This window comes from Pipistrellus kuhlii, unplaced genomic scaffold (assembly GCF_014108245.1).
Source record: "Pipistrellus kuhlii isolate mPipKuh1 unplaced genomic scaffold, mPipKuh1.p scaffold_m20_p_2, whole genome shotgun sequence".
Taxonomy (NCBI): domain Eukaryota; kingdom Metazoa; phylum Chordata; class Mammalia; order Chiroptera; family Vespertilionidae; genus Pipistrellus; species Pipistrellus kuhlii.
This window is the reverse complement of record NW_023425515.1, coordinates 182,060,643-182,084,405: the sequence shown is the minus strand read 5'-3', so window position 1 is coordinate 182,084,405 and position 23,763 is coordinate 182,060,643. Positions and strand designations below refer to the sequence as shown.

General features: G+C 48.0%; 1 protein-coding gene and 1 non-coding gene across 5 annotated transcripts in view; both read left to right on the top strand.

Moving 5' to 3' along the window:
* NIPAL3 (NIPA like domain containing 3) overlaps positions 1 to 7,746 on the top strand; it is a 34,144-nt gene extending 26,398 nt beyond the window's left edge. For all 4 annotated transcript variants that reach the window (XM_045585024.1, XM_036448425.2, XM_045585025.1 and 1 more), the window contains exons 11-12: positions 1,720 to 1,814; positions 6,848 to 7,746. In XM_045585024.1, the coding sequence (XP_045440980.1) occupies positions 1,720 to 1,814; positions 6,848 to 7,047 (295 nt within the window). In that variant the 3' untranslated portion in view covers positions 7,048 to 7,746. The remainder of the gene's footprint in view (positions 1 to 1,719; positions 1,815 to 6,847) is intronic.
* An 11,471-nt stretch (positions 7,747 to 19,217) lies between these two features.
* Positions 19,218 to 19,322, top strand: LOC118725008. The gene has a single exon (XR_004989775.1). It is a non-coding gene; the product is annotated as a U6 spliceosomal RNA (small nuclear RNA).
* Positions 19,323 to 23,763: the final 4,441 nt, after the last annotated feature.

Sequence of the window (23,763 nt, the reverse complement as noted above, 5' to 3'; positions counted from 1 at the left end):
TAATTTCTAATTTATTTTGGGGAAATCATTGAAATGGGACACAAAAACACATTAATTTTACAGCCAATGGTATAAGCAAATAATTGAAAGCAACTTAAATGCCCAGCAGTAGAAACAGATTAAATTATAATATATTCATGTAATAAATTACCTTGGTGCCATTTTGAAAAATTGAGGCCATTCGATAGGTACTGACATAGAACCATGTCTAGGATACATTAGATGGAAAAGTTATTTATTTATTTATTTTTTAAATATATTTTATTGATTTTTTACAGAGAGGAAGGGAGAGAGATAGAGAGCTAGAAACGTCAATGAGAGAGAAACATCGACCAGCTGCCTCCTGCACACCCCCCACCGGGGATGTGCCCGCAACCAACGTACATGCCCTTGACCGGAATCGAACCCGGGACCTTTCAGTCCACAGACCGACGCTCTATCCACTGAGCCAAACCGGTTTCGGCTACTTTTTTTTTTTTAACGTATAGTCTGGTCTAAGATCCCACAGTTCCACCTCTAGATATATTCCCCACAAAAATTAGTACATATATTGACAAAAAATGACTTATACGTGAATATTTACAGAAGCTTTATTCATAATATGCTCAAATTGGATATAATTCAAATGTCTGTCAATAGGAGAGGGGAAATCAAATTATTGTATATTTAGATAATGGGTTCCACACAACAATTAAAAATAATGAACTGAGACACAATAAAGTAGGTGAATCTTAAGGACATTTATTGGCCTAAAGAAGCTAGCCATGGGAAGTCCTACACGCTCTGAGGTAGCTTCCCAGAACCTCACAAACAGGCAGCTGGAATGGTGGTGAGAGAAGTCACAGTGGTGGTTTCCTCTGGGAGGGTTGCATGACTTGGGAAGAGGCTCAGGGATACTTTCTGAAGGGGGGTGGAGGGATGGAAATGCCTTCTCTGCTGACCTGGTGGTGACCACACGTGTGTGTACACAGATTAAATGATGGACCTCTGTACTTAGGGTTTGTGCGCTTTACTGCATGACAATCATACCTCCATTTTTATTTTATATTTTTTTTAGTAAATATGTTTTTATTGACTTCAAAGAGAGAAGAAGGGAGAGGGAGAGAGCCATAGAAACATCAGTGATGAAAGAGAATTGTTGATCAGTTGCCTCCTGCACGCCCCCTATTGAGAATCGAGCCCACAGCCCAGGCATGTCCCTTGACTGGGATCGAACCATGACCTCCTGGTTCATGGGTCAATGCTCAACCACTGAGCCATACCAGCCAGGCCATAACTCTGTTTTTATATCTTGTTTATCCAGGCTCCAGGGAAAAGGATAAAAAACAAAACAAAAAATTACTCTGGAAGGGTATACACCTGCCTGAGGTAGTGGGACTGGGAGAGTACACGGACTTTCCAATTTTTACTTTCTCTACTTCTGTATTGATTACACTCAGGCTTTAGAGAACATTTTAAATTAAAACAGATATGTTTAAAGGCAAGGTTCCGAGATCCAGGCTAAGGGAAGTGAAGGACCGTGAGAGTTTTGCCTGGGTGAGTCCAATGTATCCTGACGAAGGCTTGTGCAGAGAGCGTAGGGCGCGTGGGGCTCTCATTCATCTCACGTCCGCTCCCCGCCGACCGCAGGCCCCGCAGCCTCCCCAGGCTGCTCTGCGTGAGCGCCCCCTCACGCTGGCCTTCTTTCTCCGCCTCCCCTTCTCTCTCTCTGTCCCTCAGGTGCCTCATCGCATTCCTGGGCGTCTTCTTAATCACGCGGAACAGGAAGAAGGCCATTCCGTTTGAGCCCTACATCTCCATGGACGCCATGCCAGGTAACGTGGACACCCGTGTCTGCCGCTGGCCTGCTCATCCCCATAGAGCCACTGCTGCTTCCTGTGTAAAGAGAGACACCGCGGCTGCGTTTGGTACAGGGGCCGCGTGCTGTGCCGTTGTGGTGTGATTGTTGGTCTTCCTTTTCTTTCTTTCTTTCTTTTTTTTTTCTAGTCTCCGTGTGCAAAAGAGGAGGCCGTGGCTGAGGAGCCTCAGTGGGTTTTGAGCACCTCTTGCCAGTTCCCCTGTCTATTTTGAGATCTTTTAAAGACAGCCCTGATTCCTACTGGATATAATTAATTGCGATCTGCAGCACCAGGCCTCATGCCTGCAAAAGGGAAAACCCATGGATCTGGTTGGAATGGAGTGATCAGAGAGGGGAAGGAAAGTAGAATGAATGGGAAAGAAAATGAAAAAAGTAGAGTGAATGCAATTCAAATACTATAAAACCTCACTCCTTCAATGGTTGGCAAACTCATTAGTCAACAGAGCCAAATATCAACAGGATGATTGAAATTTCTTTTGAGAGCCACATTTTTTTAACTTAAACTTCTTCCAACGCCACTTCTTCAAAATAGACTTGCTCAGGCTGAGGTATTTTGTGGAAGAGCCACACTCCAGGGGCCAAAGAGCCGCATGTGACTGAGAGCCGAGGTTTGCCGACCACTGCCTTGGACTACAACCTTAGACTACAAAGGAGTGGGTTGCTCTGGAAAATCTGTTTTCCCAGGAGCTAAGGGTTCACGCAGAGAAGCACAAGTTCGAATGTCCTGAAGGCCTGACTGTAACACAAATGTGTGAATCAGCAAAGTATTGCACAAAAGGGAGCGGTGAGGCCTGTGGAGAAGGGGAAGGTCCTGCCTACGGGGACCTAGGCTAGAAAAGTTAGGACGCTGGGCCAGCCCCATCCGCGTTTGCTGACCTAAATTCTGAGTTGTCAGTGACCAATAGTTTTCACTCTTTAACTCACAATTTTTATCTTCAATCAATTAGACAGACCTCTCCCCCACGCTTCATTCAGACAGTCTAATGAACAAAATGTAGCCACATCGATGGCATAGAGAGCTGCTTAGTGTAGAACCCTGGAGGTGGGTGTGTGCTCAGGGCTGACTGAGGTGCCCTCTCCCAGTGACCCCAGGGTGTGTGTGTGTCTACTGGTTCCATTATTTCCCCATCTCTCGCCATGAAGCCATTGTCTGTCGTTCTTGCCGGTACCAGCCCGCAACTCCTGCCGTTACCGGCATAGCAACACTGTGTAGGTCTTCTCATGTGACCCATCGTGTTTGAATCATGTGTAAAATTAAAATAAGTGAGCTCTGAGTTGGGGCCTTCAGGCTTCTCTGAGGCGTTAGGTGCATGAGCCTTAGTGCATGGACTTTGTAAACATCTAACCTGGCTGCTCAGATGCCTTTTTTGCTTACTTCCTTGTTCTCGGCTGTGTTCCGGATAGATGAGGGCGCTGGATAGCTGAATTCCAGATAGGTGAGGTGTCAAACCCTGTGTGTGTGCAAGTGTGTGTCCCTGTCTGTGTGTCGGTGTGTTGACAAACTGTGTATGTGTATATACCTGTATGCATATCCGTATATGCTCATATACAGCTGTGTTTTCAGTAGAACATACTAGGAGAAGGTGACCGGAGGCAATCCTAAAGATTAGCACTCTGTGTGGCCTGTCTGTGGATGTGGCTCTTGCTTCCTCGTGGTACCCTGTGACCAGCAGGGAGTAGGTGTTGAGGGAAGGAGGCCCTGCCCCATGGCTGTGGCCTGCCACACACTTCCGAGTAGAGGTGTGTTTTGCACTGTGAAGAGCTTGGGCTTAGAGTTCAGATGATCTGGATTCAAATCCCAGCTCTACAGCCCTTACCCGCTCCGTGACCTTGGCCTCTAACCCTCCCTGGACAGGGGGACTCCTTCCGGGGTGGCGGGATAACATGGTAAAGGCCCCCTGGCACGGCGTCTGGACATGGTAGATGCCTGGTTACATTTGGTTCCACTTCCCTTTTGCTTTAAAATAAAAATAAAATAAAAAATTTGAGCACATGTTTGACCTGAATCCAGGTGGAACTTGGAGAATAAAACTGCTTACCCAGAGTGGCTTTTCAGGCCATTTGGTTTCCCTGGTCAGCATTTAGCCCTTGCTTTCGGTCTGCTTAGACTGGTGTGTGCACGACAGACTAGCTACTGTGAGGAGGCATTAAAATCCCAAAGAATCACTGCATGCCACCATTTGGAGAAGCTTTAGGAAGTCTGGCACCGGAAAGACATGTAGAGAGTGAGGGAGAGAGAAGCAGCCCCTGCTAGGTGGGAGCTGGGCCTCGGGGTTCCCGGCTGAGCACAAAGGGCTTCACGAAACACCCCCATCAGACAGGCCTCCTGTGACCCTGATGGGTCAGGGCACAAACAGGGCCACCCCAGAACATGCCCAAACACTGACGACATGGGAACATTGTCCAAACCACAAAAATGAGGGACTGCTGCTCTTTACCAATCCTCAGTCTGGTCTTCTCTCCTGGATAAGAATTATTCAGATCCTCAATTATAGAATTACTAGAGGCCCGGTGCACAAAATTTGTGCACAAGGGGGTGGGGGTGTCCCTCAGCTTAGCCTGCACCCTCTCCTATCTGGGACTCCTCGAGGGATGTCCAACTGCTTGTTTAGGCCTGATCCCACGATCCACTGGCCTAAACGGGCAGTCGGACATCCTTCCCACAATCCAGGACTGCTGGGCCCCAACTGCCTGCCTGCCTGATTGCCCCTAACTGCTTCTGCCTGCTAGCCTGATCACCCCCTAACCACTCCCCTGCCAGCCTGATTGATGCCTAACTCTTCCCCTACCAGCCTGATTGCCCCTAACTTCCCTCCCTTGCTGGCCTGGTCACCCCCCAACTGCCCTCTTCTCTTTGCAGGCCTGGTTCTCCCCCCCCCCCCCCCCCTGCTCTCTCCTGCAGACGTGGTCCCCCCTAACTGCCCTCCACTTTTAGGCCTGATCGCCCCCAACTGCCCTCCCCTGCTGGCCTGGTTGCCCACAACTGCCTCCCCTGCCAGCCATCTGTGTCCACATGGGGGCGGCCACCTTTGACCACATGGGGGCAGCCATCTTATGTGTTGTAGTTAGGATCAATTTGCATATTACCCTTTTATTAGATAGGATCCCCACTTCCTGACAGCATCTAATCCAAAGCAAAGTCCTGCTTCCTTAAACTCTCCCCCAATCACCTAACACAAACCCAAATAATCAGTTCTTTCTGATGTAATACCTTCTTACTTAAACACTCCCAGTTCCCCATGGTATCCACCTCCCTCAATGGGCCGGTAAAGCCAGGTTTGTTAGACTCCGGGTGTGCTCCTGCTGCTTTGTGGCCAGAGAGCATTGACAGAATGCAAAAGCTTAACCCACGCCTGGTGAGGCAGCTCTCTTCCCCAGGGTTAGGCATCCCTTCATCTTCCCCCACCCCCCAAATTCAGACCACAGACCCTTCAACTGTATCCTTCCAATGACCATCAGCTAAGGCTCATGCAATGTGGGAACAAGGGTCCTTCCACAAACTGGGTCTTCCCAGCCCCTCCCTCTGCAGAGTGAGTAAGAGCACGGGCTTTGGTGTCAGAGCCCAGCCGTGTCTCTTACTCGCTGTGTGACCTTGAGCAAGTTGCTTCACCTCTCTGAATCTGTCTGGTCCTGAGAACGAGGAGAGCAGCCTCTCTTTGTCCTGGGGTCTTTGGAGATTACGTGCAGGTAACCTACAGAGCGGCCCACACAGCATTCCACGTCAGAGCCTGGGCTTCTGGGTCGGAACCACCTGTGTGTGAGCCCTGGGGGCCCGGCCACTTACGGCTCTGTGGTCTCCAACGGCCTCCTTTTCCTTGTTGGCAGTTGTAAGGACCAAATGGCATAAAACTTTATAACCATTTGAAAACAGTGGCTGCCCCCCCGGCTAAACATTCAGTACGTGTAACTGTTATCGTTATTGCTGTCGTTACTATTACTATCGAAAGCACTTAGCCCAGTGCCTAAGGCCTATTGAGCAGTCCGGTGTCAGCTGTTTTATCATCATTGCGCTTTTATAGAAATCACTTTGCATTCAATGTCTCATGACTCAGTGTGGGAGCGAGAGAATTGGAAGGGTCTTAACTCCCTACAAGGTAAAAGAGTTGCTTCAGAAAAGACCAGGTCCCACCTGACTAGTGGTAGGGGGAAGGTGGGGAGTGGTTGTAGAATAAGGGAAAGGAATTCATGACTCAAGTCTTTGCCCTCAAACGTAAGTAGAAATCCAACATCATTGTGCCCGGAGGTGATAAGAGAAATAACACCCTCCCCTCTAGTGGATCTGGGATGTTAATGTTCAGGTCAAAACTCTCCCTCTGAGCATCATGATGCACCTGTCACTATGACGTGTGTCTGTGACACAGGATTTACCCTCTTCTGTCAACAGTATAATGAGGTTTCCTGGGTCCTAGTGTCCCCCGGCAGGAAAGCGATGGCATCTACCATGTCCAGAGCCCAGCTGTGGTTCCACGCCCCTCACGGCCCAAACAGATGTCCCCCCTCATTCTAGGCCGGCCGAGGGTTTCTCTCGACAGTGGCTGGTCTGTGTGCATTGTTCCTGAAGAGGCACCCCTTCTTGCTTAGCAGCCTTTAATATTTCTAGTATATATTTATGGGTGTTCTTTTTTTTAAAATGGATTTTATTGATTTTTTTAAAAAGAGGAAGGGAGAGGAATTGAGAGCTAGAAACATCGATGAGAGAGAAACATCAATCAGCTGCCTCCTGCCTCTGCACACTCTCCACTGGGAATGTGCCCACAACCAAGGTTTGGTTGCCCTCAACCGGAATTGAACCCGAGTCTGCAGGCCGATTCTCTAGTCACTGAGCCAAGCTGCTCAGGGCGCTATGGGTGTTCTTTTTTCGATCCAGAGCATTCGGGAAATTGACCATGTCCGAGATTAGCTCTTGAGCTCCCTAGTCAGCCTGCGGTGGGACAGCCTCCTTCGGCCCCTCACCCCATAATGACCAGGGGGACACGGGTTTCATTGCAGGGATGCAGAACATGCATGACAAGGGGATGGTGGTCCAGCCTGACCTCAAAACTTCCTTCTCCTATGGGGCCCTGGAAAGCAACGACAGCATTTCTGAGATCTACGCTCCGGCCACGCTGCCCGTCATGCAGGAAGAGCACGGCTCCAGGGGCGCCCCCGGGGCCCCCTACCGAGTCCTGGAGCACACCAAGAAGGAGTGAGCCCACCCCGCAGGACACCCCCTCCCCGCTGCTCGCCGCTGCGCAAGCTGTGCCCACCGTGGCTCAGCTCTTCGTTCCAGAACTCGCCTCTCAAGCTGTATTTTTTAAAAGCCGAGAGCTGTGCGGAGGGGGATCTAGAAAAGGCTTTGTCTCTGGCAGAGGTTGTGTGGATCCTGGTCTGGGACATTTCCGATGTCGGGGTGAGGGGAGAGGACGGAAGCAGTATTCCCGGGGGGGCAGCCTCTGCCCGGTGAGTCCAGCGGGTTTGGAAAGCCTTCCCGGCCTTGACCTTGGCAACTGGGCTTCCGCAGCCAATGACCAAAGCTTGCCACATTCCTCGGAGCTCAGGCCAGCCCGAGATTCTGCTTGTTCTCACCAAACCCCATGCAGGCTGGAGACCTCTCAGTCTCGCCCTCCCCACCTCACGTGCAGGCCGCTCCGCTGGCTACCCTCTCACATGGGATTCCGTGTTTGCGGTAACGTTTGTGTGGGCGTCCCGTGGCTAGGGGGTCAGCCTGTCGTCGCCTGTAGGAAATGCACTCTGCCCCCGTTGTCTGTGCCTCCCAGGGGAGTGTGCTGGGCTGGTTAGAGTGGATCTCCTGGGAAAACTCATTTGGTTTTGGTTCTGTGAACTACTTGATAGCTCCCCACCCCCTTGCGAGGAACTGGGAGGTTAAGAGAAGATGGGGGGGGAGGGGGGCAGGGGGGAGAGAGAGGAATAAGGACAGGGGCAGAGTGATGCACATCAGCCCTTCACGGAAGAAGAATCCCTTTCCATCTTACAGAAGGCGATTGCCTCGCGTATAAAAGGATAGACAGGAAACCTGGCTGTTGTAGAGTTTTCATGTCAGAGACAGCATGGATCTCCCCCACACACACACACACCTTATTCTCATTAGATGTCGACACACCTAGCCTGAGAGAATGGCTCGTTTTCCCGGCGCCAGCAGAGACTGCTGGGTGCTCATCCCCAGGCCCGTGTCTGGAGGCGCACACATCCTCAGAGATGGAGCCGCCCCCACCCCCTCTTTTTGGGGCATTCGTACCTTCTTCCTCTAGACCGTGTGTTTTCAAGAATGGCAGGCAAAGGTTCGCCAATCTCAAAGACCCCCTGGCCCCAGGGAGTTTATTGAAAATGCAAATTCCTACACCCCAACCACAGGCACTCTGACCAAGTGGGACAGGGGGAGGGCCCGAGCATCTGCATTCTTAACTCTCAGCCCAGGGGGTTCTGATGCAGGTGACCCAAGGATCGCACACCTCGAAAGCCTGGTCTCTGAGAGAGCCGGTCCAGGGGCAGACACGCTCCTGCCGGGAAGCTGGCACTGCCAGTCCATGTCTCCGCCTGGGGTCCCCCGGGCAGGTCACGGAATCCCCTCAGGATCAGGGGCTCCTCCACTCATTGATGGCTGCTTAGTCTCCGCTTCCTGCTTCCCCCAGCGGCCTCTCACGCCGGGCAAGATAACAGTGTTAACAGACCAGCGCTGGTGGATCATTAACCTTTATGGACTGTGCTTAATGCCGACTTGGTTCCTTGGCTTCAAAAAACTGTCTCTGTTGCCTGTGGTAACCGTTTCTGTATTGTATCTTAACCTCGTCTGTATTGTGTCTTCCCTGCCTACGAGGGCAGCGGACAGCGCATGCCCTTTTCCCCTTTAGAGACTATATTCACGAGGCACTTACTATTTTTTAAGCGTTTGGACAGGGAGGACAAAAAGGTACAGAGTGGCTCCTGCCCTCCAGGCTGGCAGGAGGAGACACAAACACCCAGACACGGCAGGGAAAATGGCAGGGCAGGCAGGTGCAACAGAAGACCACAGAAAAGGTCAGTTTTGGGGGGTTCTGCTACAGGTCAGGTCCTGAGCCTAGAATGAGGTATTCAAAACGGAGGTGATGTGGGCCCCACTCACTGATGATTGGCAAATCTAAGTTTTGGACAAAGCATGGGAAGTCCAATGGTCATCCCCACCCCAGCCCCTCCCAGGCAGAGGAGCCACAGTGTTTGCAGAGGCACAGAAGTAGGGAGGGAGGGGTCACAGGGGGACATGGGGGGGGGGTGATGGGAGATGAGCCTGGAGCAATAAGCAGTGGGAGCCAATCACAGAGGGCCTTGAGTGCCCGGAGGCAGAGCTTGAAGTCATCGTCGGAGGCCTGGCAGTCCTGCATGGCTCAGGAGGAAGAGAATGGCGGGTGGGCACTGGGTGGAAAGGAGGCCTTCCTTATGCCTAGGGAGAAGCTGCAGTCCTGCAAGAACAGAACACAAAAGGGGGGTGAAAATCCAGTCCCGCTGCTCTTCAGGGGAGGGGACATCACCTTTCCACTCGCATCCTGAATCGCCATTTGTCCTCATGGCTCTGTTACCCCCAGGCCCTCCCCAGTGCTCCAAGGACATTGAATATCACGCGCCTCTCTCTCCTTTCCTCTCCCGCCCCGGGGTCCCCTCCTCTAGAGGCTGGGATTCTGGTTTCCCCTGATCGGTTTTGACCAAAGTTCAGCGCCCCCTTCCTGTGACCCCTCCCATGAAGCTCCAGGTCTGACGATACCATCCCATGGAGCTTGAGATCTCATAGTGGGGGGGCGCGGGGGGGGGGTTGCAGGATAGACTTGGACGCTGGGTAGGGAATTGGACGTCTCCATTACTTTTCCAGTGGAAACCAGCCAGCTTGATGGTGCTGTGTGGATCCAAGACAACCGCCAGGGAGGTGGTGTGGAACCGCCCTGCCGCCTTGTGAAAGCTAAACTTGGTCCAACACTGGCTGATGAGCAAAAAGAACTGTGTGTCTCTGAGAAGCTGTGTAAATGAAGTCACCTTAGAATATATTCTGTGTGGATGCTTCTATTTTGTTAACTTCTTGACTAATATGGCATGTCTTATTTTTCAAAAAAAAATGTGTGTGTTAGGTGCAAAGAAAAATATAACGTATTTAATTTTAAAACAACCCATGTGATGTCTGTTGAGTTTACGTCTTATATTTGGCTAATTTTTTCTCTAGAGCAATTGAACTTTTATGTATATTTTACCACGTCTTTTTAAATAAGAAACCCAGTGCCCTTTAGCCATCCTTCCCTATACCCCCATCCCACCCTCCCAGCTTCTGGTAACCACTAATCTACTTTCTGTCTCTCTAGATCTCCCTACTTTGGATTTTCATATGAATGGAATCCAAATATGAAACCGATAGACTCTCGATTCCAATAATTAGTTGTTCCTTGTGATTTGAGCCCCAACCCAGTGGTTGGCAAGCTCATTAGTCCACAGAGTGGCAAACCTCGGCTCATGAGCCACAGTTTACCAACCACGTGATATGTGGACGTGTGTGCCTGGCTTCTTTCCCCTCACATGTTTCCACAGTTCATCCAAGCTGTACCATGTGTCCATACTTTGTTCATGTTTATGGCTGAATATCCTCTTATCTTTTAAATGTTAATAATGGCATCTTCTTTCCTGGTTCCTTTCCTTCTGGGAATGGTAGCCTCTTTCTGCAATTGCTACTCCATCATCCCCCAGAGTTCTTTTTTTACCTATTCAGTTACTAGTCAATATCTTTGTACGTATCTATAATAGGTAACAATCCTTTATATTAAATTCGTTTTTAAATTATTTTTATTGATTGCAGAGAGGAAGGGAGAAGGAGAGAGTTAGAAACATCGATGAGAGAGAATCATTGATCAGCTGCCTCCTGCACGCCCCACACTGGGGACCGAGCCCACCCCCTAGGCATGTGCCCTAACAGGGAATTGAACCATAACCTCCTGGCTCATAGGTCCATCCTCAACCACTGAGCCATGCCAGATGGGCTTAAATTCTTTTTTCTTTTTTTTTATTTTTTAAAAAATTATTTCAGAGAGGGGGAGGGAGAGAGAGATAGAAACACCAATGATGAGAATAACTGATCGACTGCCTCTTGCACACCCCCTACTGGGGATCGTACCTGTAACCCAGGCATGTGCCCTGAATAGGTTGAACTGGGACCTTCTGGTTCATGGGTCAATGCTCAATCACTGAGCCACACCAGCTGGGCTTTTATTAAACTCTTCCTGTTCAAATCGCCAATCTCCAAATAGCTGTCAGTTTGACTCCTGTCTCCTGACTGAGTGTCAAGAAAAATCAAAATAATTTTAGTCCCTGGGCTATTCATGCAGCTGTCCATTTTTAGTGTTCCATTTTCTCCTGGGCTCTCTCTGCGCCCCTTCCTTTCTGATTGGTCATTTGGATCTTATTCTCAATCTGCCTGCCACTCAGAGCAATCAGGAAATAATGTCTCCTAACAAATTTAAGGATTGCATTGTTTAAAGACCAGCTCCTTCAGGCTGGGTAGGAGACCATTGCTTCAATATGCCATAGTTTGTTTATCCATTCTTCTTTTTCTTTCAACAGTTTATTGATTTTTAGAGGGGAGGAAGGAAGAGGGAGAAAGAGAAACATCCATGTGAGAGTGTAACATCCATCAGTTGCCTCCTGCACGCCCCCTACTCAGGGATCGAGCCTGAAACCCGGGCATGTACCCTGGCCAGGAATCAGACTGGCAGCCTTTCAGTGCTCAGGACGATGCCCAACCAACTGAGGCACACTGGCCAGGGCTACCCATTCTTCTCTTGATGGACACTTGGGATATTTTCAGTTTGGGGATAGTATGAATAAAAAGCATTTTTTCGGGGGGAGGGATGGACATTTGCTTACATTAGAATTTCTGGGTCATAGGCTAGGTGTCCATTTAGCTTGATACCCGGGCAAACAGTTTCAAAAAACAAACAAACAGCCATCTCCACTTACATTCATCAGCAATGCACGAAGGTGAGATGGAGATCTTTCATCCCTTCTCCTACTTCCCTGGCACAAATCTAATTTAGAGATTTTAAAGAACTGACTTTTAAATCTTCCCAAGAGTGACAAAATCTGAAATGAAATCGCCTCTCTGGAAATCCTCCTGAGAGGCAAGAGATGAATCCCTGAACATCTGCAAGCAGCATTTGACGGCTCCATCCATTTCCCAGGACAGAAAACACCTGTCAACCTCAGCACAGCTGTCAAGTGGGTCCAGCCACAAGGGGTCAACTTCTCTCTCTCTCTCTTTCTCTCTGCCTGAAACTCAAAACTCACAGTGATGGGAAGGAGGGTTAGAAATATGAAACTGTGTCAAGTTCATTCGTCACAAGCATCTATTCCACACTGTGTGCCCAGCACCTTGCTGGACACGATGGGAAGCGGAAAGATGTGGAAGATTCCGTGCTTACTCTCGAGTTTCTCATAACCTAGTGGGTAAGGTTCAACATGAAAACTCTTCCTCTGCCCAGCACACAAAGGTGGGTGCTGTTTTGGATCCTGCCCTTTGCCCTTTTGTGTTCTGTTCCACATACTCATCCTGGGTCATCTTGTCTGAGCCCATGATTTCAACCAGCCACCACCCTCCCTCCAAAACCACCTCGCCTGGCGCAAGTTCACCCTGGGCTCCAGACCTATGTTTTCCAACTACTTCCTCAACGCTTCCCTCATGCTCACCACGTACATGTAACTCACCAGTACATTCTGTTACCTTTGTCCTTATAATACAGCCAGGATCATACTCTTTTTCACTACTTCCTCCCCTATGACTGTTGGCCAGGCCACTGCCATCTCTGGTCTGCATTATCGCAGTAACGCTTCTCTAATAACGGATGGCTATTTGATCGCAAGTGCCTGCTCTTTGTCCTTTCCCTTCCTTTCGGTAATAGAGACTTGAATTACATTTTTTAAAAATATATTTTTATTGATTTCAAAAAAGAAGGAGAGGGTGAGAGAGGTAGAAACATCAATGATAAGAGAGAATTGTCAATCAGCTGCCTCTTGCAACGCCCCCCCCCCCTCCCCCCCGCCTTCCAGGGACTGAGCCTGCAACCCAGACATGTGCCCAGACTGGGAATGGAACCATGACCTTCTGGTCTATGGATTGATGCTCAACCACTGAGCCACACCAGCTGGGCAGAAACTTGAATTGCTTTTGATGAATGTAACCATCAGGGTTCCAGCAGGAGGAGGATTTGAGGGGAGATTGGTAAAGGCTATTTATACATGTGTGGGCAAGGTTGAGGGAAACGAGAAGTAATGATGGTATGAGACCCTGAGCTTCTGACAGAGAAGAGCCATTTCTACCTCTAGGCCAAGGGAAGGGAGACTATCAGAGAGAGACCGGGAGAGAGACCTGTAGGAAAAGAATTACTTGACAGAAGCCTCGGTAGATGAATGTGGCCTACCTGCAGTGACCTAGAAGGGAAGGGGCCTATGAAATAATACCCTCCCTCATCCTCCTCCAGCCCTCTCATCTCCTCCCTGCACCTTCTACTGGATGAATGTGACTGTAAGCCAGAGGCACCCATCCAAGCCAGCCATGCGGGTCGGCTTCCTGAGGCACCAATCAGAAAAGAAAATGGCAGAAGGTAGATCCGAGGGGAAGAAAGCACCTCGCACAGGAAGCCACTTCTCCCCGGTGCTCAGTCCATGAGGTTTAAGAGCTGCTGATCTCAACCCCAGAAGCAAGTACATGAGCCAGGCCTGAGTTGCGAGAATATCCCTTCTCCCTTCTCAAGAGAGTGGTTTAGTGATGTAAAGGAACCAAGATAGACCAGCAAGAGCAGTCCTGGGACTTGTGTTGACAGCATGGAGGAAAAGAAACTCTCTCTGCTGGTAGGGATGCGACTGGAAGTTGTAAGCAGCTATTCTGCCCGTTCATTGGGAAAGGCAGCTTGAGAATGAAAAGTCAACAAGAAAACAAAGTCAGGAAATGGAGAACAAAGACTACATCCGGATGTCACAGTTTAAGCACCTGGATCCAGCCATGCCTGAAGTCCATAACTTTTCTGTTATATGAGTCCATGAATCCCATCATTGCTTAACCCAGTTTGAATGGTATATTGCATGCAAAAAAAATAAATAAACAATAAAACAAAAAAAACTTGAACAATATTTAATACCAAAAACCAACACAAAGGTTTACTTATATGTCCAACTAAGCTGTTATTTCTCTGGAATGCCTTTTCCATATACTCCACCTAGAAAACTTCTACTCAAATAGCCTCTTTTTTTTTTTTGTTGGTTGTTTTTTTGTTAATTCTCACCCGAGGATATTTCTTCCATTGATTTTTATTTTTGTAGGGAGAGTGGAAGAGAGAGGGAAAGACAGAGAAACATTAATGTGACCGATTGGTTGCATCCTGCATGAGTCCCGACCAGAGCCCAAGCTGGCAACTGAGGTACATGCCCTTGACCAGAATTGAACCCAGGACCCTTCAGTCTGCAGGCTGATGCTTATCCACTGAGCCAAATCAGGTAGGGCTCACATAGCCTCTTCCCTGCAGAACCTTCCCTTGTTTTCTAGGTAGAATTAATTGCTTACTTCTTCTTCCGCTGTGTTAGCACTTTACAAATGCCTTTGAGTGCCTGTATACAACTTTCCCAATTATCTCCATCTCCCCTCGATGTGAGCCCCCAAGGGACAGATTTGTGTAGGCTTCCCCATGGGCCTTCCCTGTGGGCCTTTCCCTGAGGGCCTAATACTTCAGGGAAGCTCCCAGTTAAGGCGCTGTTTATATTGTGGGATTTCTCAGAGCCATTTCTCTGTTAATGTGCATCATGGATCTTCAGTCAGGGATACGGAATGCTGCAGTTTCCAAACTCACTTGACCGAAAAACTCCGTTTTCGCCAAAGTTGCTGTGTTAGAGGAATTTAGAGAAGAAAAATGACTGCGGTTCTTAGGGTGACCTTAATAAAAGAAGTGACTTTCAGTAAGTATTTGTTAAGTAAATGGAAGAGAAGAGCTTGGTTAGGTCAAGGTGGGGAACAGCAGAGACAACAGAATGAGCGGGGCGGGGGACTTGGAGGGCAGTCCTTGGACATAAGTCTCCGATGGTACAGGATCACGACCCAGGTGCTGAGTGCCGACAACACTGCCTCCTTGCTGTTGAGCTTCAATTTGCTTCACTCTGACTTTGAGAGGGTTATTGGGAGAGGTGGGGGCAGTGATCAGACTGATTTCCCTGCAACTGCAATCCTTAAGACAGATTCCTGTCCTGGTCTGTGCCTCTGTTTCCCTCTCTGTGGTCTAAGGGAAGAGACACAGACTTTCTCCCAAACTTGGTCCAAATGTCCAATAAAAAAAAAAAAACACAATAAAATCAACACACAAGCCCAGCTGGTGTTGCTCAGTGGTTAAGCCTTGACCTATGAAACAGGACGGCATGGTTCAGAGCACATGCCTGGGTTTGCAGGTTCAACTTCCAGTGGAGGGCATGCAGGAGGCAGCCAATCCATGATTCTCTCTCATCATTGATGTTTCTATTACTCTCTCCCTCTCCCTTCCTCTCTGAGATCAATAAAAATGTTTTAAAAATAAGATAATAATAATGATATCTATCAAAGGAAGCCCCAGTCCTACCCCTGTAACTGTGGACAACTCACTGAACAGCTAAGGCCCTTGCTCTGTTTGTCCAAGAAGCCTTAATTATGCTCCACTGTCTCCCAGGGCTTCGGGGAGAACCAAGCAAGACTGCATGGAAAGTGTTTTATAAAGAAGGGCAGGGGCGGGAAGATCTAAAAACCTAAGCGTTATTAGTATTGTTCACAGGGTGCAGAGGGGAGGGTGGAGGGCAGGAGGGGGCGGCAGTACCCCACGTGGTTAAGAGCCAGGGATCAGCAGCTGCGAACCCAGGCGCTTACCTATAGCTCAGCCACCTCCTAGCAGCCTCTCTCGCCTGGCAATCAAGCACCAGGGAGCCCTCCGCGGCTATGAAATGAGGATCCTATGCGGTTCGCTGCTCGTCGCCGGAGGGTAAGCGAGGCAAAGCGCGCAAAGCAGGCGCGCATGGCACACAGTAGCAGGCCCTCAGCAAATGCTCATAATATTCCTAATATTAACATGAGCAGGAGAAATATTCCTAATAGTAATATGAGCATTAGGAATATCCCTAATATTAATATGATAATTAATGTTCCTAATTAAAATTTTATTAATATTCCTAATATTAATATAAGCATTAGGAATAATAGTACTAATATTAATATGTTCATTAATATTAACATATTCCTAATATTAAGATGGTGCCCCAAACCCTAGAGATACCAACTGCTTCTGGTCTCGGGGGGAGGTCGCCCCGGGTCCTGGGGTTAGGGGTACATCGCGCCCCCGCCCCAGCGAGCCAGCCCAAACCCCCACCACCGCCCGGAACCAGCAGCGCCAGCCCAGCGCGCGCGCCCGGACCCCGCCCAGCCCTACGGCCGCGCGCTCGGGGCGGGGCCGCTTCCTGCCGGCGCCCGGCCCCGCGCACCCTCGGGCCGCCGACCTCGGGCGCCTGCGCCGGGCGGCTCCGCCGGGGGAGGGGGCGGGCGCGGCGGGAGCGCGCGGGGCTGGGCGCGGGCGACGCTTGCTGCTCGCTTGGGCCTTCACGACGCGGGTTCCCGGGCCGAGGCGGTCTCTCCCGCGGGGCGACGACGAGGGTGTGGCGGCGAGGTCGGCCGCACCGACTCCGCCTCGGCTCCTGCCCGGCACGTCTCACCGGGCCCGGCTGCTTCCTGGCGTCCGGCTCCCACGCAGCGGTGCCGGCCTCCCGGGCTGCCCGCCCGCCTGCAGCGGGGCTGGAGCTGCCGAGGGCGCAGGTGAGTCCCCTGGGCGGGGTGCGGCGGCCCTCGCAGCTCCGACAGGTACTCCGCCCGCACTGGGTCCGCAAAGTTAAACCAAAACGACAGAAATGCTGAAAGAGAACGCACGGTGCGCCGGTGCCCGGGAGGGTGGGCACTCGGTGCCCCAGACCCTGGAGACACCGCGGCGTCCTTGCCCCCTGGGCCAGCCCCTCTCGTGCCCAGCGTCTCCCCTGCAGCTCGGGGGCGGGGGTGGGGGGGTGTTTTGGGAAACAAAACTAAGAAAATAAGAAAATTGCCCCCTCCCCTCCACCCCCAGTGCTCTCCTGGCGGCTGTTTGACTTTGGAAAAGCTGGCAGGCCCAGCCTGCTCCTGAGGGCAGGGCAGGTTATGTAGGGGAGGCCCACCGAGAGCCCAGAAGCTGGGACCCCTGTTTCTCTCTCGCCCCTCCTCCCCCGCGATGCACTGCGCGTTCCCTAACTTCTTGAAACTTGGCTGTCGGCTGTTTCCATCTGCTGCCTTGGACCCACAGAGCAGCGGTGCCCTGCTTGCAGGTTGTTGCTTCACCCCGGCTTCCGTGCAAAGCCTGACCCTCCCCTTCGGGGATTAGGAAGTCTGTGTTCAGATCCAGGTTTCTGAGACAGGCTGGGATTAAGGCGATGCTTCGGGCTGCGCACTATGCGCTCCCTCTTACAGAAAAACCACCTGTCCTAGGCACCCTCCATCCACTCTGACTTTCCCCAGAAATCTGTATTTGGTAAGAGAAGCCACTGACATCTTGGTAGCTGTGGTTATATATGATTTTTGATGATATCACTTTAAGGTTATTTCACTGCCCTGGTCCTGTGTATTAAATGATAAAGACACGATATTGAGACTGAGGATGAAGATGTTTGTGCATCATGCCACTCTGCCCTTTTTGGTGGGGGTTTTCTCATGGTATAACTTGGGGAGCAGGAAGACAATGGAAGACCTGAAAACTAATAGGCCCCCCCCCCTTTTTTTTTTTTTTACATTTTACTAGGTTGGCAAACCTTTTCTGTCTTAGCTTGGGGAGAGATTTCAGTGCTTTTAGTGAAAAGAGTTTTTCCACTATCTCTAATAATAAAAGGGTAATAAGCTAATTAGACTGGACATCCTTCCAGACGTCCTTCCTGACAAAGTCTGGGCTAGAGGGAAGCCAGCCCGGGTCCAGGGTGCCTGCCAGCGGCCAGAGGAGGGAAGCCCTGGTCCCGGGTGCAGAGGGAAGCCGGAGCCGGCAGCTGGGGGAAGGCCTACCCTTGCATGAATTTTCGTGCAAGGGGCGTCTAGTTGAATGATAATATTTGTAAAGCTTTTAGACTTGTGGGTGTAAAGGTTAAAAATGAGAACAAATTTTGCTCGGTGCTGGAGGATTTTTTTGGTTGAAATAAACGTCATGAAAAATAGTATGATTTGGAAGCCCATTAAGCCTGTGAAAAAATGGAAGCTCTGAAGTTCATTATCGCTTATTATTTAACCACCACTCCCCCACAAAAAAAAAAAAACCACGCACACAGAAATTGGTGGTCAGATAATGGATCTCCATTTTTCTCTTAGAATGTAGAAGTTATAGTGAGGGAAAAATGAATTATATATACAGCAGAACAAATAGTGTAAGTCTTTTATATCTCTACTTCAACTCTTTAAAATCTGTTACTTCCATATGTTCTGACAGTTGATTTGTGTTGTTTCTGTTTTCTCTCTCAAACTAACAAATACTATTCCTCAAGAGGCACTGAATCTCAATGATTATAATAGTTCCAATTCTAGATTATCTGAAAAGAGGGCGTAGGTTATTGAAATATACAAAATACCAAAAATTGACTTTTCACCTATTTTACTTTACAGTTGCACCAATTTTCTTTTTGCTACAGCTATAAAAATGTAATAAATGTAATAGCCATAGCTGGTTTTGCTCAGTGGTTAGAGCATTGGCCTGTGGACTGAAGGGTCCCAGGTTCAATTCCTATCAACGGCACATGCCCAGGTTGCTGGCTCAATCCCCAATAGGGGTCATGCAGGAGGCAGCCAATCAATGATTCTCACCATTGATGTTCCTATCCCTCTCCCTTCCTATATGCAATCAATAAAAATTTATTTAAAAATAAAATAAATACAATGAATTTTAAAAGAATAAAATTCTTCCTGTAAATGGTGAATGAGGACGGAATAGAAAATACAGGCTTGAATGATAGCCATTCAGAACCCCCACAGTGACAATCCTGAAGGCATTTCTTTAAAAGAAATTTAGTCTAAATTTATATTTCAGACATTTTAGAAAGGAATTTGGTAGTTCCACAGCCCCTGTGAGTATTTTCCTTACGTTATAGGTGAGAGGACAAACAGAAAGCAAAAGGCCACATGACTTTGCCAAAGGTTCCTTAGCAGGGCACTGGAGAGCTGAAATGGAGTGCTAGCTGGCTTCCAGAATTGATCATAGCGTTCTGAACGCATCAGAAATAGTAAGTGCACCTCGCCTGACGGATGCAGTTTAAAGTTCACTCAGTTGAGAAGCGTATTTCTTTCAAAAGGAAATTTAGTGCTCCCTTTGGCAGCCTGTATCCTAAAATTGGAACAATACAGAGAAGATTAGCATGGCCCCTGTGCAGAAATGACACACAAATTCGTGAAGCATTCCATATATATATTTTTTTATTTTTTATTTTTATTTTTAAAGGGAAATGTGCTTTTTAATCCTGGAGGAGGAGGAATTTATCTTTTCTGGTCAGAACTTAAAACGCAAAGCCAAACCCATGAGCTTGACATTTTGCCTTGATGGATTGCTTTTGTCACAAGGCTCGTTGTAGCGGAGCAGATGGTCATGCTACTTGGGAGTTTTCCACTCATTTGATGTTTCCGTGAAGGAACAGTTTGCCGGAAGCCAGCCTCACTACAGTTGCACTGGGGATGATGCTGAACTTTGCTTGCACAGGCTCCTCCCCTCCTGTTGAACCAGTTAGTAAACCGAGGGACAGCTGAGTCTTGTCAGAGTTGGCAACAACTCTAGTAATAACAGCATAGAACCGGTATCCCTTTGTGATTCTTTTTCTTTGCCTTAATAAAACCAAGCTACTTTTAAAGTGCCAGCTGAGTTACCTTATAAAATGATCCCCCCCCCCCCCCATGTGTGCTAGGATTGTCAGGTCTCTTGGCTGGCTTTGATCATATCTCTTTCTATTACAATCTAACAGCCGGGCCAGGGTGGCTCAGTGGTTATACATTGACCCATGAACCAGGAGGTTGCTGTTTGATTCATGGTCAGGCACATGCCCAGGTTACAGGCTCCATCCCCAGTAAGGGGTGTATGGGAGGCAGCCGATCGATGTGTCTCTGTCTCTCTCTCTCAAATAAATAAAAACTTATTTTTAAAATAAATAAGTGAAATCTGACTGCATTTATAATGTCAAAAATTATGAAGTGGTTGACAATGCGGACTTAGCTGCAGTTAAAAAATCCCATGGTTTGCCTTTAGCGAGGGAGCATTGTCTGAATGGTAATGTTTCTAATACTGTACGTGCTGAGTCACAACGTAAGATTTTGGGAGGCCTTTTTCAGCCAGTTCTCTGATTTTAAATCTTTACACTTCTTCATACTGGAGCCTTATTACTACTGCCAGTGGTTGCTCCAGAACTGGTTTTATTGATAGGTCTGTGCTTGATCAGTTTTCTTAAAATTATACAAAGTGTTAGTTAGCCATTTTGTTGCTTGGAATTAGGTCATTTGGGTATGTATTTTTCTCATTTTATTCTTTTTTTTTTTTAATATATTTTATTGATATTTTACAGAGAGGAAGGGAGAGAGATAGAGAGCCAGAAACGTCGATGAGAGAGAAACATCGACCAGCCACCTCTTGCACACCCCCTACCGGGGATGTGCCCGCAACCAAGGTACATGCCCTTGACCGGAATCAAACCCGGGACCCTTCAGTCCGCAGACCGACACTCCACCACTGAGCCAAACCGGTTTCAGCTCATTTTATTCTTTTAATATCAAGGACACCTGTGGTCCTCTTGGGTCCTTTCCACCCAACAATGCATTGGCATAGATTGTGCCTATATAAAAATCATTATTTAGCATCAACTATAGATGAAAAGCATTATTCTGAGCATGTATTCTTTTATTTAAGTCTTTTAATAGCCAGGGATTATTATTATTCCCACTAGCGGCCTGGTGCAGGAAATTCATGCAGCCCAGCCTATACTCTCTCCAATCTGGGACCCCTTGAGGGATTGGCCCTAAACAGGCGGTCGGCCATCACTCTCACAATTCAGGACTGCTGGCTCCCAACTGCCCTCCCCTATTGGCCTGGTCCCCCCCAACTGCCCTCCCCTGCAAACCATCTTGTGGCGGCCATCTTGTGTCCACAGGGGGTCAGCCATCTTTGACCACATGGGGGCAACTAACTTGTGTCTTGGTGTGATGGTCAATTTGCATATTACTCTTTTATTAGGTAGGTCTAGAGGCCCAGTGCACAAAATCCGTGCACTTCTGGCTGCCGACCGCATACGCCCTTCCCCAGCTGGCCCTGTCTCCTGGTCGAATTCCCAGATGAACTCCTGGTCTAGGGGAAAATCTGCATATATGCTTTTATCATATAGGATAGGATTTTATAGTTGAGGAAACCAAAAGGGAAGCAAAGCAAACATAGGGGAGCCAGAGTTTAAATCTAGAAAAGAATGATTATGGAACCTGATCTAGTCTGATGGGATAGACTTAAAGACTTTTCAAACTTATTTACAGCTACTGTCATATTTCATCAGTCCATCCTTTTAAAAACTGTATCAAATATGCAGTAATGTGTAAGTGAAAAAAATATGACAAAACTATAAAGATTATTGAGCTATCTCGAAACAAAAGTCAAATAATTTAACAATCTAAAAATATTAAAGAGAAAATAGCTATAAAGGACATTGGGATAGCTGAGATTTGAATATAGACTGATTTAGATAATAGTATTACATCAATGTTAAATTTCCTAGTTTTGACCATCGTAGTGTGGGTTAAGTTAGAAAATATATTCTTGCCGAAACCGGTTTGGCTCAGCGGTAGAGTGTCGGTCTGCGGACTGAAAGGTCCCAGGTTCGATTCCGGTCAAGGGCATGTACATTGGTTGTGGGCACATCCCCAGTAAGGGGTGTGTAAGAGGCAGCTGGTCGATGTTTCTGTCTCATCGACATTTCTATCTCTCTCCCTTCCTCTCTGTAAAAAATCAATAAAATATATTTAAAAAGAAAAGAAAATATATTCTTACACATTGAAGTAATGGGAAATAAGGGGGCCCACATCTTACTCTCAATGATTCAGGGGGGAAGTATATATATATAAAAATAGAGAGTTATTTTTAAAATGGGCAGAAATATAAGTAATGGTAACTCTGGGTAAAGAGTATACAGGAATTCCTTGTACTATTATTTTTTAAAATATATTTTTATTGATTTCAGAGAGGAAGGGAGCGAGAGATAAAAACATCAGTGATGGGAGAGAGTCGTTGATGGGCTGCCTGTTGCACACCGCCCGCTGCGGATGGAGCCCGCAACCTGAGCATGTGCCCTAGACCGGAATCAAACCCGGGACCCTTCGGTCTGCAGCTGTCACTCTACCCACTGAGCCAGACCTGCTAGGGCCCTTGTACTATTCCTAAAATTTTTCTGTTTGAAATTATAATCCCTCCAAAAAAGTTACCAAAAACACAGGTAGAAAACAGGAAATGGAGGTGTAACATTCTAAGAAATTTTTTTTTAATCAGATGAAGCTTTGTTTCCTGTGCTCTGATTTTTTTTTTTTTAAGGGGTTATAGGAAGGACTTTGAAACAAACAAAAAATCTTATCAGAAATAACTTGACTTTCTCAGATTTCAAAATCTAGCCATTCAGAGCTCCCTGACTCTCAAACCTCTAAAAAAATAAAACAAAACAACAACAACAACAAAAACGGGCACAGTGTTTCCTCTCCTCTTTTTAATGTGCTAGAGGTAGAGGAGATTCAAACATCCGTCATCCGTGCCTCTAAGGCAGTGTTTCCCAACCTTCTCTCATGAGAATCACCTGGTGGAGTTGTTAAAACACAGATTCCTGAATCCCAACTAAGAAGTGCTAAACTAGAATTTTTGAGAACATATAGGTAAAATTGCATACCTAACTTAGTGCTCTGTATATAAAATCTGTCTTAGAGCACTAGTTAAGTATACAATTTTACCTATATGTTCCCAAAAATTGTAGTTTAGCACTTCTTAGTTGGGATTCAGGAATTTGTGTTTTAACAACTCCACCAGGTGATTCTCATCATGAGAGAAGGTTGGGAAACACTGCTCTAAGGTACAAAGACGGTCCGCCTTTAGTGATACTGACAGTTGAATTGGGTTGATTGTAACATCTCCCAGCCCAAACACCTCAGTGGCATGCTGATATCGATGGGATCTTAATGTCCAAACTCTCTAGCCTTGTTTTCCCGGGTTCCTGGCTCCTACCTACCGTTCTACCATTGTCTCATGCCATCTCCGCCAAGCAGGCACACTCCGGCCACACAAGATTACTGGACGTCTGCGCACCCTGACCTCTGTTTGCCCTTGAGCGGCCTTGCTTGGGAGGCACTCCCATGCTTTTCCTGCCCGAATGGCGCTCATCCTTTCAGTCTCCCCATAACCGCCTGTGGGAAGCTGGCTCTGGTCTCACACAGAACTGTGTTTTCCTTTGTCTGTGGTGCAGACACAGTGCTATCTGCTTGCATTCAGCAGTCCTGATTCAGCATCTACTGGAAGCTGGAAGCTGGGCCAGGGACTGGGGCCTCAAAGGCAGCCATGGTCTGGTAGCTAGGGCTAAGTTGTAAACAAATAGTCACAAGGTGAGTCCATAACAGAAAAATAGACAAAGTGCTGTGAGAGCCAGGAGCTCCACCTGACAACGCAGTCTTGAAGAAAAGATTGCAATGGAAAGCCACAATTAGATACTATTTCCCCCTCCTCTGGTTCCTCTCCAGATTGGAGATTTCCAGCACAGTAATCTAATTAAACGAATACATTTAAAACGATTGCAGTACCTGCAGGCTTACCCAAGTAGACTTATTCAATAGAAAGCTAAAAATAGAAGCC